Raw genomic sequence first — 14,382 nt, forward strand, 5'->3', positions numbered from 1 at the left:
GAAAAATTTTTCACAAAATTGAGACCATATAAACAAGACTATCAGAACCCTTATGTTGAAAACTTGTTTTTGTTGCCATCCATCCAGATAAAATCTATGTTGGTACAATTAGTAGGAAGTCGCACTGCTTTTGAAGTTGTATAGTCATTGAAAGATCCTCTCTAGTGACATCATAATGATGTAATGGCGATGCTATTATAATTATTTATAAGGGCTAGTTTTAATGTGGGAGATTTACTGGCTTCATCGACATCTACAAATTTATTGAAGCCAGTAAAATCTCTCCAAACACATTCATCCCATGTGCATTACTTGTTTGTTCCTTTCTGATTTCACCAATAGTAGCACTCTTATTTTTGATAAGTATTTATTTTAAATTTCAAGTGGTATGGAAATTTTTTTTTTTTTTTGGAAGTTTAGTGCATATAGTGGGCTTCTTTTCATTTAGAACACAGCATGCAATAACATCAGAACACTTTTTTCAGTTTTTCACATGACTGAAACCCTTGTTAGTAATTGTGCATCTTCATCCCTTATCCTAATCTCATCACATCAATTCAACTGTTTAAATTCCTGTTTCTCATAGAGTGGTGTGGTATTAACAGTGATTGTTACTCTTGTCTTATTCTGAGGTATGCATAGGGCAAAAGACTACATATATTATTATTGTTAGAATTTTATTCATTGTCACATTTAATTATACTTTTAGTTCTCCCTTCCTGATTGTTTGAAAAATTCCATCAGATTTAAAAGTAAGTGCAGTAGAACATCTCGATTATCCAAATATTAATTTTCCGAACAACTTGGTTAACTGAACACCTTTTCAACCCATCTCATTTCAGTTTTCTATGAAATGAAAATCACTTCTATAGTCAATGATGCTGAACACTATTTTCTTGGAACTTGAATCCTCTCATCTCCCAACTCAATAGCCTAGTTCTGTTGTACGGTAATCCACTTCCAAACAATTGTACATACCGTACCTGTGAGCTATAGATGTAAACACAAAATGGTGGATCTGGATACAGTGTATATAGTTATGAACGATTGACAAGCAAAAAAACGTGTGAATAGGAGCAGATTTAGCTGTCATATTTTTTTCTGTAAGAAGAAATATAATTACGAAACTGAGCAATCAAGTTGATCAGGATGACTAAGTGATGATGAACCAACGGCAGATGTAATAATGCACGGTGAAGCAGAACAGCATTTCGCAAAATGTCTCGCATGGTTAGAATCGCGTTCTAATGCTGACTTGTTTCAATTTTTAAAGTTGAAACTATTACGGGATGAGACTGCAAAATATCATATAAGCAAGTTGAAGCAATTAAAGATTAATTTTTTGGAATGCTTTGACAGCGTTATTTATCATGCACATATGTATTTTTATTTTTTTTTCCCCCTTTACAATTTTTTCTTTTGTGATAAACTTTTTTTTTTCATTTACTTTTCAGAATAAGTCGGTTAAATTTATGTTAAAATTTTTGTTGCTGAATTTTAATTTATTCATTTGCGTTACGTTATTGAATTAGTTTTGAAATTTATTTTCCAAACACCCTTCGTCTCTGTGTTTGAATAATTGATGTTTTACTGTATTATGTTTTGATTTCCAGGAAACATTTGCCGGTGACATGCCCATGAATGGAGCACGTGGACCCAAACCGCCTATTCCACCCCCGCCGCCTGGCTATGGATTTGAAGAGCCTGCTGGTCCACCGCGCCCACCTCCACCTGGCCCTGCTCCACCTGCCCGTGGAACTGCTGGGTACTGGGCTAGTGCACCTCCTGCTCGTGGCAATGCAGCTGCTGGGCGAAGAGCTCCCTTACAACCGAGACCCCCTGCACCCCCAGCTGGCCCTGGTGGAAGGCGGCCACCTGCACCTCCTGCTACTGCTGGTGACTATGTAAGTTGTTTTAATTGACATGCCATATTAGAGATATTATTTCCATCTTTTTAGAAACAAGTTTAAACGTATTCTCTTAACAAGCTATCTTAAACAAGCTATTTAAGATACTTACTATATACGAGTCAATTTTCTTCATGTGATAGTGTTAACTTTCGGAATGTATAAGCCACTGTTGTATGTCTCACTCAGACGAATTACATCGCCACATTTTTAAATTTTTAATTCTGCATTCCTCCATGAAACATGAGCATGCAGCTCATGATGATTACAGAATCTTTAAATTCTTTTAATAAATAACTAGTGAAATTTTTAATAAAACATTTAAACCTTTCAAAAATGCCCCTGGACTCTAATTTACCTGGGGCCCAGGTTATTTGAAAAATCTTGTTCCTTTTTGAGTGAAAGTGGGTCCTGAAAAAAAATTGTACCCAGTCCCCCATAATTCACTAGTATCTCTTGGATTTTCTTCCAGTATGCTCCAGGTTTTTGATCACCTGCTTATATTTTTTCGTTGAGACACACAGTTGAAGGCACACATTTACAGACATGCCAACTCTCCCGATTGGAGAGTGGGAGACTCCAGATTTTTTCATCCTTCCTCCAGCTCTCCGGATTTGTTAAAATTTCTCTGGATTTTGGCAAAAAATTATATTTTACGCGAGCTTTCACGTTGTTGTGGTGGCAATGATTACAGTCGTCGTTAAGGAAAACACCCATAGAGGACAGCCGTAGTCATTTCCATCGAGCAGCCGTAAAAAAGTCTGTGACCGCATTTAAGCAACTGGCAAAGATTTCGTTTTCGTAGCGTTTATCGGCAATCATTTATCAGGGGCATGACCTTGGTTGCTGAAATTCCTGTATAATCGTTATTGTATTCCATTAACAGCCGTGCGGTAAACATGTTTTTTCGTCCGCAGCTTTGTAATTTGAATTTTTTTAAACCGTTTCTTCTGATTAAACATCTTCAGAAAGCAAATATAAAACTTTAAGCTATATACAGCTAAATATAAAGCTTTTAAGAATTCATATACCCAAGATTATCAATTACTGATAGCATCCACGAAAGGAAACACTTATAATTTATGAACAGTATGTAGATGTGATTTCTCTATTCCGCATGGAAAGACTGACATGGAATTATATTCTTCTCAGGGGCAATGAGAATGTGCCTTGGGGGGGGGGAATGTAACTTTCTTAATTTATTTAAAAAAAAAAATCTCAATTTTTTATGAACTTTTTTTTAGTCCATGACTGTCGGGGGGGGGGGATACCCCCTCGGGAGAAACTCTTGATTTCTGGATTTCAAAAGTTGGCACGTCTGCATTTATATATTTATTAATAATCAATATATAAATCCCTTTCTTATTGAATTTATATTTCGTTAAAAAAATCTTAGCACTTTCCATATCTTCTGATCAAATTTAATAAAAATAATCCTGGTAGAATTTTATTTTCCTTCCCTGTGTGCTGGTCCACCATTCTGATTTGTCACCATTTAACTGACGTCTATTTTAACACCTGAATATGGGAGCTATGTCAGATTTGTGTTGGAGAAACTTAACAGTGTACCTGTGTGTGTGCCGAGTATTTGGAGTGTTTTGTGTTCAGTGCCATCTATCTAGTGCCGTAACTAGATACTTTCTCAAATGAGCAAGTACACATTTTGACGCATCCATGTAATGTAAAAGAAGCAGCTATAAAGGGTGAATTTAGTAGTTATTCCCCCTCTAGTCCAGAACACTAGAGCCGCCTGTCCCTCCGTCTCCCAGTTGCGGCCTTACATCTATCCTCCAAACTGGTAATGCGTGCATTTGAAGTTTAATGTATGCATATATGTGTTGTAGGCCTGTGTGATCGCTAAAGGAATAGCTAACTCAAGGAATTCAAAGGAATAGCCAACTCAAAATTTGAAATCTTTAGAAACTCTCATTTTTATCCTATTACCATTGAGCAATTGCAAGGTCCAAACACGGATTTTCACCAAAAGCAAAATTTGGGGGAGGTTATAAAAGGCCTCTTCCGTCCCCCCTTCACAGAGATCAAAAATTTAAAATATTTTTGTAGAGAATTAAAATATTGGAATAAAATTTCTTTCATACTGTGTCTGAATTAGATCCTTGTGCCCTTTCAAAAGCCAATTCTGCTTACACACCTGTGATTTTAGCGATGCGAAACGGTGACTATCGCATAGCAGCAGATGACAAAACTGGATGTTCAAGGTCAAGTTTTTAGATTCGGTTTTTTTCCCAATATTGGGAAAGTTTTACAATTTGAACAGGTGTTCCAATCCTTTACGATTTAAAAAAAAGAGATAGCATTTGCAATATTGTAGAAACAAGACTAATTTACTCTGTTGAGACACTGTCTTTTAATGCTGGCCGATAGCTGTGAAAGTATACCGTAATTTCCTGTATATAATTGGGAGGAGCAAATCCGCAGGGTAATAAAAAATCTGAAATTTGCAACTTCTGCTGCCCCTCATTCAGGGAAGCAACTAGATATCCGTCATCTTATTTTTCAACAACCCGCGTGTATATTAACCAGTCAAATGGCTACAACAGCGTTTGCCGTCGCTGCCATACGTAATGTTGGTGCCTACAACAGCATTTCATAGCTGCCAAGTCTCCCAAATTTTAGCTTCATCGCTTGACCTCCCGAAAAGTTCTTAAATCTCCCAAATTTTTACAAAAATCACAAAAATCCCTAATTGTCCCTAAAAATTCCCTACATTAAAAAAATCCCCACTTATGAAAACAATCCCTAAGGAATTTGTTGTGGGGCACGAAGCCTCGTTTTTTTCCCTTTCGAAATGACGTCACACGTCGTAAATGGGGAAATTCCCTTTTTAAAGAATTTTTACAAATCGTGATGGTAACAAAGAAAGTTGTTTGTCGTGCAGGGAAATGGCTTAGCAGCCAATAGTCCTGGATAATAATTGAAGATTATAGTGACGCGCATATGGTCCAAATTTCTTTTGTTGAAGTTACTTACGTGCGATATAACAAAGTATGAATAATGATAAGCAAAAACATATTTAATCAATTTTAAAGATACTTATTCTGATGAATTTCCTTTCATCAAACGTTCCAGAAGAGGGCAGAATTTTCCTTTTTGTACAAGTTGTGTTACGGACATAAACATCGGTCATGGAAAGACTGCCATCATCACTCGTGAAATGAAAAAAAAACATCAAGCAAGTGTCACAAAAAGTCAGTGTTCTTCTAAAATTGACGGTGTTTTCCTTCATCTTCCGATGATTTTGGGGTCATTCGCGTAGAATGTTTGTTCACAGCGTTTCTGATTGAACACTATATTTATTTTTACATCATTGAAGTTTTGGCCTCCAATTTCACTTGATTTTTAGGAATTTTATTCCAACTTCCATGTGTGTAAAATCCATATTTTAATTTGACTTCAGTTTTTGAGTAGGGATTTTATTCCCTATGCTTTGTTTGGAAAATCCCTTTTTATTTGGAAAAATCCCTATTGTACTTATTAGGGAGTGGTTTTAGCATAAAATACGGGTTTGTGCAAAAATCTCCCGAATTTTCATTTTCAAAAGTTGGCAGCTATGGCATTTACCAACGCGCAGACTTTTTCGGTCTTTTTCACCAGTCAAATGGTTAAGATGGCATTTGCCGTCGCTGATATATGTAATGGTGTTGCCTACGACGGCATTTACCAACGCGCAGACTTTTTCGGTCTTTTTCACCAGTCAAATGGTTAAGATGGCATTCGCCGTCGCTGATATATGTAATGGTGTTGCCTACGACGGCATTTGCCAACACGAAGACTTTTCAGTCTTTTTCACAGATATGGCGAAATAATTTGTCATACATGTGCTGCTATCTCTGTGCAGCCATCCTTCTACTTTATTATCTCATCACTAGATGGAGTTAACAATTATATTTCAAGGTCTGAGATTATTATTACTATTATCTTTGTCATGTTTTGCAAAGCTGCATCCCCGTTGTTTTTTTTTCCAATTCCATTACGAAGATTCATCTGTTTTATTACTCGTATATCTTTTAGCAAAGGTTCAACTACTATGGTTCCACATAAACCCATCAACAGCATTTCTTTTAGTCACAGGACATTGCGATAATAAATAATGATACACGGTAAAAAGAAGAAAGAAAGGGAAAAAAAGTTGGTTGAGGTTTTTCTCTACCTTTTTCTTAGTACCAGGAAAGAAAGCGTCCTGGAGGACGCGTGAACAAATTTTTATGAGTCTTTTTCCAAAATTCCGGGTATTTGACATGTTATAGCGCTTCAATGGCATCTCTCTGCCTTTTCATCCAATGTTTTAGCTAAAGCAAACTTCATTGCAGAATTTCATTGCAATATGAAATTTTTCATTTCAAAGTAATGGACACATTCAACTTTTATTTCAATATTCTATGTTCGCATCTGCAGACTAAAGCTGGAACTTATAAATCAAATTTTTAATGTTTTTTTTAAGTGATTAATTTGTAACACATATTTAGTATTGGTAACTATATAACAGATGTTGAAAATATATTTTTTATTCATTTCACACTCCTATATGCCAAACTTATAAAACAAATGCAAGAATACATTAAATTACGACTCCTAGACACATGCAAATGTACCACGTAAGAAATTTTCTTTGTACTTGTGGGAGTCATTATTTATAACTAACCCTTTCACTGGCATTGACAAGATATCTCAATTTCTTGAAAGCCTTTTATTTCAGCAGTGACAAGTCCTCATATTTTGTAAATTTAATTTCGTAGTGGAAAATAATTTTTCTATCTTTCATAATTCGCACGTGCTGAGAATCGGAAGAAAGCTTACTTATAAAAATGATATGCAGACCTGTGAACTCTGAATTTAGGTGGGCAACTCCAAATTTTTTTTCTTTCCTCCTGCTCTTTGGATTAGTTAATTTCTTCGGAAAAGATCTTGATGACCGCATTTAAGCAAATTGGCAACAATGTGACTTTGTTTACTTGGTGTTTATGCACAACCATTTATCACAGTAAAGTCTTGGTTTTCTGAAATACCTGTATAATTTTATTCTTTTAACAATCATGTGGCATACACAATAACAATGATTGTACAGCATGTGATATGTGGTACCATTGGAGCTGTTTTCTTCAGCAGCTTTGTATTTTGAAGTTTTATTGTTTTCTCTGATCAAATGTCTTAATTTAGCCCAAATTTATCCATCACTGATAGCATACAATGGTCTTTCAGCTTTAAATTGCAAATGTGAGCCAGTTTACTTTTTTTTTTTAAAAAAACGTCGCCACCGTAAGGAAGCAGAAATTACTGTAGTCGATCGGCATTACGTCAAATCCTGATGTTTCGTGAAAAAAAGTTTCATTCCAGGAGGAAAAAAACATGTCTGCCAAATTATGAATGCTAATTGAGAAACTTTGCCAAACAACAAGCATTAAATCACCAATGTTGAATAATGAGTCTGATCGCCTATATCGCCAAATAATGAGTGTCAGATCGTCAAATAATAAGTGCTGAATCGCTAAACATCGTGTTGAAATTCTTCCGAAATTCTCTTCTATTTTGCAAGAATTCCTTTCTGAGTAAAAAAATTGTAGAAAATTTTTAGTCCATTTGAAGTGCTGCTGTTCCAGACAGCAAATAGTGCCCTCACTAAGCAAAAATCTTAAATAGACCGGTACGAGGAAAATTTTGACAAATCTTTTTTTTGTTTTATTTTCTTTCAAACAAGGTCTGAAACATCAAAAACAAAAAAACAAGCTGATGAAAAAATGTTTGATAATAAAAGACAGTGCAGTTTTATTTTGGAAAGGGGTGGGAGTTAATGAAAATATTTGTGTTAATTTCGCTGTGCACTTCATCGATTGTCACTTCCCAACTCTGGAAGGGGGTGGGACGTACAGAGCAAGGGACAAAGTCCACCAACAGTGACCTAGAGCATGTGAAAGTATGCGGATGACCAATAGTGACCTAGAGAGAGTGCATGGAGTGATAGACCAAGAACGAGTGGACGAATGTGAATGACCAAAATAGTGCATCTGGAGAGCGAGAAACCAGGTCTGTAAGCAACCAAAATTGTTACTCAGACTCTGAAGCAGATTATGCCGAAACCTGCAACGTACGCCGCGGAAGGAAAATGTATCTGGTTGTATCCCTCTCGAGGGAATTTGATGGATATGACATTTTAGGGTGTTTAGTGATTTCTGCTACGCCAGTCAAAGGGTTAAGCTTTTTATCTGTGTGCAAGTACATGTATTGTACTTACATGGAAACAACAAGCAAAAATATTTGCTTTTGTTAAAATAAAATATTGCTATTAATTTTTAAAATATTGTTTTTTTTTTTTTTTTGAATAAATCGTTACATGTGCTGTGCATCTTCGTTTTTAGACTTGTATAAATTTTCTGCTAAAAATATGCTGATCACTGCTGTTACTCAGTTTTAGTTTTTGAAAGTGCTTGTTTTCTGAATAAGTTAACTTTGGTATTTTTAACTATTTGGATATTTTAATGCAAATTAGGCCACAGTGAAATTTATGAATTTGATCCCATAGTTAGTTATTCAAGGAGCATAATTTGAAAGAACTAGTTTTGTCAAATAAATCAAGTTAATTTTCAAACTTGATGAATAATTTTAATTAAATTTTAGTACATTTCAGAAGTTGGTTAACTCAACTAAAATTTTTAACAGCAATTAAGAATTGGTTGATTAGATTATCAACACTATGAAGGAAAAATTTTTTTTAAGAGATGCAATACTTATTGTCAAGTATTGCAATAATGTTTGTTTTCTACCATGCTTGTTTTAGACCTTTCAATTGTTATTCATCCATGTTAACCTTTGAAGACTGACAGATGCATAAGACTGGCTCAAATCTACAAGAAGTCAATTTCGCACAGCAGCACCTGCTACGTTAAAAAAAGTCTGCTGTTTAAAATCCTTAGCCTTGTACCTAGCAGCAAAATCTTTTGTAATCTATCCTTTCACAAAATTCACTAGCATATCTTGAATATCCATTGTATGCCAATCACTGTTGTTTGGGAAGAGAAAGTTTTACATTAAGTTAGCTATTGGAAAATTTCTGTTGCAGGAAGTTTTCACTAATTTATGAGATTTAATCTTTTGGGAACAACTTTAAATCTTCAATGTTTTTATTTGAACTTTAATTTATTTACATACTTAATGATGCGATTTAATGCGAGTATTTCTTTTTATTTAAGAATCCTTATGAAGATCCGTATGGAAGATATGATGCTGGAGGTGCAAGGTATGGCTTTCATGTATGTTTGAATTTTATTCAGAAATCAGCCAAAAAGTGTACAATGCATGCTGCCGAAAAAAAGAGTAAAAACTGGTGTTTGTGTTGAGATGTCCATCCTATAGCATGATACTATTCATAACAGCTCCAGTGTCTTTTGAAGGATTTTTTCTTTTAGAAATGTCTGTAGATGATTCTTTTGTTGATTTTGAATGCTACTTGATAAGTTCTAAACCTTGACTTTTTTTGAAGCATGTCTTTTAAACTTTTTATTAGAAGTTGCATGCAGTTTGTCTCACTGACTATTTTATTTGTAACCCAAAGGCGTGTTGTGCACTTTTAAGTTTCCTTACTAATCTTAACTTGCTTTTTTTTCCCCTTAATACTCAAGTCATAAATAACACGTCATAGTTGATACTGAAGTCTCATGATATTTGCATACTGGGGAGCTGTAGAACTGTGAAGTGAGGGTTTTGGTGGGTGTGTGTGTCGAATTACTCGAAAATATGCATTGCCTCATTTTAAAGTAGCAAGAATATTTTGCGTGGGACAATGTTGCACAGATTTAAAATTGACTCCCAAATTATTGAATTTTTAAATAATATTTTGGTAATGGGTGCCCTCAAGAACAGTGCCTTGAAATGCAATAGAATCTTTCTATATCATGAATTTCTTGGACACGTTTTGCACTTGTGTTATAAATTATCTATTTTGGAATGTTTTAAAGCTAACACACTTCTATTCTCACCTATAAGTGAATGTGAATTACAATGTTGTTCAATTACAGTAAAATACTTTGAATTAACTACATTTACAGTTTATTACAACCATTGAGTAAATTTTTTCCCAATGAAGATATATAACAATGTTAGTTTGAATTTGTCCCAACTTCAAAGCACATTATATAATGGTGGCACAATGCATGAAGTGAACCTGTTTGCTATCTGCCTGATGTGCTATCCCAGACCCCTCTTATTTCATTTGCTTACTTCTAGCTGTAACTTTCAGTTATAGTGCAGAAGCTAACTCATCAACACACAGTCTCAGTCAGATATGTATAGACCTACTTCTTAGTGTGGTGCATCAAAGTCCTGATGAATGCAGATTTAGGAAATTGAAATATGATGAACGTTCAATATATTTAAATTCCCATTTGAAATAGACTTTTTGATTGTTAAAATTTCTATAACTATAGCAGAGCTAAGTAGGATTTTTTTTGTGGTGGAGAGCAAAATATAGGAATAAGAGGGTGCTCCTGGAATCTGCTATTCAACCATGCACTTGGATTGTTACTTTTGGCAATGGATAAAGGGCGGTAATAAAAGTGAAAAAAAAAATGGAAACAGTTCTTGAAAGATATTTATTGGTTGCAAAAGTTGGCAAGTTTCAACTATGAACCAAAGCACATACCATGAATAATCCATTGCATTACATCACATCACATTTCTATCATAGCTATTCATTTAATTACAATGCCATTTGGGGATTGTTGCAAAAACAGTCCACTACCTAGAATACCTTTGTTCTGAAAGATATTGCTTCTTCCTTTTGAAGCAAATTCCAAGTTTTCAAGATCAAGGGATAATAACTTTGACTAGACATGAAACATGGCATAGGTCAACCAGAGTAAATTTATGAAATGGGCAGAAGGCATTCGATCGGGTCCAACATGGTAAACTCTTGAAGCGTTTACACGAGATTGGGGGCAACTTGCTGAATTGGACAGAATCGTGGTTAAGAGATAGGTCGCAACGAGTTATGGTGAACGGGGAATTCTCTGGTTGGACGGGCGTTACAAGTGGAGTTTCTCAAGGAAGTGTCCTTGGCCCCATACGTTTTCACTTTTTATCAATAAACTCGATCAGGGTATTGATGGGATTGTTAGCAAATTCGCAGATGACGAAGCTAATGGGGGTAATTGGGAATCAGAGCGATAGGGAACAGATTGGATAATATCATATACTGTAAAATATAAAATTTGCTAAACCATGTTAAAATCAGAGTTGACCAGTGAAAAAGTCAAATTTGTGGGTCCCACAACTAATTAGTGCTTCTTAAAATATTGGTGTCTGCAGTATATCTTATTTCATAGTGTACGTAGGTATATTATGTCGTTTTACTGTTTGATATCACCGGAAATTTCTTTGTAGCTGGTGTCTCTAACCCAAACTTTCAAAAAATTTGACTTATGGGTGTGAATTTCAGACGTTTTTTCATGCATTTCTCTATGTTAACACAACTTTTTGCTTGTCAGATTAGCTAAGTATAATGGCTGAATTTTAAACTGTCCCATTCTGATCATATGTATGATTTATGTATCTTATTTTCATTTGACCTTTGTATTTTCTTTTTTTAGCACTGATTACTATGCTGATCAAGGCATGGAAGAAACCGACAACTTTGCTACTGATGATTATAGTGGTAAGTTCACTCATGTGAATATCCCCCTCCCCACTCTATCTTATCCACTCTGTCTGGTTGTAATCCTCATAAAGTAATTAAATAATACATTGTATTCCTACTGACAATATTAAATTCATGATAGTTACCCAAACAAGATTCTCGAGGGTTTGTACAGTCCTTGAAAAAAAATGAGAATTTTTTTTTTCCAAGTGCTTATAATTGCTTGAAAATGTTTTTGGTATGAATTTCTTCCATCAGTTTGTTTCTTCCCTCCTCAACTAAATACCCCCAAGCCATGTTTCATTAGGGCAAAAACACTGTGCTTAAGATATTGCTTCAAAATATTTTAAACTATTGAATTCATATAATAATGAATCTGTTACATGAATTTAAGCTGACCATATTTCATCGATTAAAAATACGGCGAAAGTGCCAATTGTTGCCAAAAATTGCCAAAGGCAGACAATGAAGCACCATAGATTTAAATGAAATTCTGTGAAAAAAACTTATTTTCACTTCATATATTTGTTATCTTGACAAATTTCAAGTGAAAAGTCATAATTATCATAATATAATTTATGGAGTTGGGGAAAATATAACTAATAATTTCAGTAAGGAATACAAATTCAAATGACTTTGTTAAAATTTTGAAAATAACGATGCATTTTATGAGAGTGAATGGCCAAAATTTACATGAAAATACGAGAATGTCTTGGGAAATACAGGTCATATGGTCACTATGTCAGTGATCCCCAACGTGGGTGTTAACGCCCCTGGGGTGATGGAATGTTCCAGGGGAACGGTAGAAGTGTTGGGTATAACATAGGATCCTATTACCCTTTAGGCCTCATTTTGTTTATCAACACGGAGCACCGGTTGAGAACTGCTGCTCTACATAGATGACATGTTCTCTGATATTTTTATCGAAATCACATTTCAGTAGATTTTCTAACATAAAATGGTTTCTGCTAAATGTTTTAGTACTTAATATTGTCTATAAGCTGAAATTGGAATTACAATTGTTTTAAAAAGTAATCTTTAATAAATTAGCATCTGAAACCTAAAATTGGAATATGTAAATGTGGAATATGATTAAATAAAATCCAATTAATATCATTTTGTGAAAAAAAATCATGATTTGTATCAACTACGATATGAATGAATATCCTTAAATTTTTAAATTTTACCTGGAAAAGTGCTTGAATAGTCCTTGAATTTTTTCACTTTCAAAGAGTGAACAGTGTTTTCAGCAACCTGGAAAGTCAAAGAAGTGAAAAATATTTGACAGATGTCGGATAAATTTTCAAGTATTTGATGAAAGTCAGGGCCAAGTTCTGTCAAGGAGAAGACAACAAATTCAAAAAACAAAAATCCAAAATGTGGAAGATATTTCTTCCTGTGTTTTGGCCTGAGAAATGATTAAACAGATTTTGCTTGGAATCTTGCCAAACCAAATTTTGATGTTTAAAATAATTCCTGTGAATTCAATGCATGTTATCCTATTAGTCGAGTGCATTGAAATCGCCTAGCTTTTATTGAGATCCTGTTAAGATTTCAAATGGATCTATCCACCAGTGATGAATATAGTTCATGCTAGTTCAACATGAATGCCACGACATTGCCACTGAACTTCATCTTTTTGCTATGATGTCTTCCAGGCTGGCTTAGTGTAGAAGGAAATGAACCTTTCTGTTAATTATACGAAGTACAGATGAGTGAATACCAAGTGGAGATAATTGGAAAGAAAAGTTAATTTCTCTGAGGAAAGCAGTTATTCATCTGTACTTTGTATAATTAGCAGAGAGGTTTATCATTTTGTTCTGTGTCACCATATGGAGGCTAATTTCGTTATGAGCTGTTGCTGAGTTAGGGGGCTGTCTATTGTGTAGTCCCATTCAGCCTTATGCAAGCCGGTCTCTTGTTAAATAGCCTCGCCACAGAGAGAACTGTAAAATCTTCGATCATTACACTTCATTCAGTTCAAAATATAGGAGGCAGATGGCAGCACTAGAACAAGTATTATACAGAAACAAGCTTCACGTTTGGTTCACAACATGGATACGCACATTCCACCATGTACCAATTCATTGGAAGTTCCGCAAAGGAATATGGACGAGGTGCATGCGTGGTTTAGTGGTAGTCCCATTCAGCCAAAGGTGTTCTTAGGAAAGAGTGTCCTCCTTAATGGTAGAGCATGCGCCTAAAAAGTGTGAGGCTGGTGGTTTGATTCCCTACAGAGGAATGTTGAAAATGAAACAAAGTGCAACGGCTCATTGTCATATAAGCAAAATGGAAGAAATTTGTATTTCTCTGGATGGTCCGGATGGGGGAAGTTGAAAAATTTTCCACCAGTGCTTTGTAAATAACTTACTTATTGTAGTACGTAGGTTATTACTTACAAAAGGTAATTATAATATCGCAAGGATATGTAATATGTAAGGCTCCTGTAATATATATATTTTGGGTCAAGATGCAAAAATACCTCGTAATAAGCATATAGGTAATTTTATTAAAATAAATTTCCCTAACAAATTGCATTTGCTCTTTTCTAGCGGAGCCAAGGACTGCTGGTGGACCAGCTCGTACGCCCTACTCACGAGCTCCTCGACCTCATCCTTACAGCTCATCTAACAGACCATATTAAACATTGACTCATGTTATCTTTCATTCCACTCAATTGATGACCGGGGAAAATCAAGTTCTTTTCTTTCATGTATGCATCATTTTCTCTTTGTATCTATTTTCTTCCCCCCTATTTTTTTTTTCTTCGTTTCAATCGAAATGTAGTTGAATTCTGGTATTAATAAAATCCATCACAAAATTTTGAAA

General features: G+C 34.9%; 1 protein-coding gene across 2 annotated transcripts in view; it reads left to right on the forward strand.

The window, feature by feature from the left end:
- The window catches only part of LOC149089050 (uncharacterized), a 30,391-nt gene extending 16,009 nt beyond the window's left edge, over positions 1 to 14,382 (forward strand). Inside the window, exons 5-8 of one of the 2 annotated variants that reach the window (XR_016193312.1) lie at positions 1,614 to 1,904; positions 9,113 to 9,172; positions 11,507 to 11,571; positions 14,106 to 14,382. Coding sequence is in view for 1 of the 2 variants with exons in the window: in XM_089236925.1 (XP_089093051.1) it covers positions 1,614 to 1,904; positions 9,113 to 9,159; positions 11,507 to 11,571; positions 14,106 to 14,197 (495 nt within the window). In the remaining variant the exon portion in view is untranslated. The remainder of the gene's footprint in view (positions 1 to 1,613; positions 1,905 to 9,112; positions 9,173 to 11,506; positions 11,572 to 14,105) is intronic. The other variant, XM_089236925.1, reaches the window with a different exon arrangement.

This window comes from Pholcus phalangioides, unplaced genomic scaffold, assembly GCF_987345545.1.
Source record: "Pholcus phalangioides strain wild (caught in Gottingen) unplaced genomic scaffold, Ppha-v1.0 ptg000002l_1, whole genome shotgun sequence".
Classification (NCBI taxonomy): Eukaryota; Metazoa; Arthropoda; class Arachnida; order Araneae; family Pholcidae; genus Pholcus; species Pholcus phalangioides.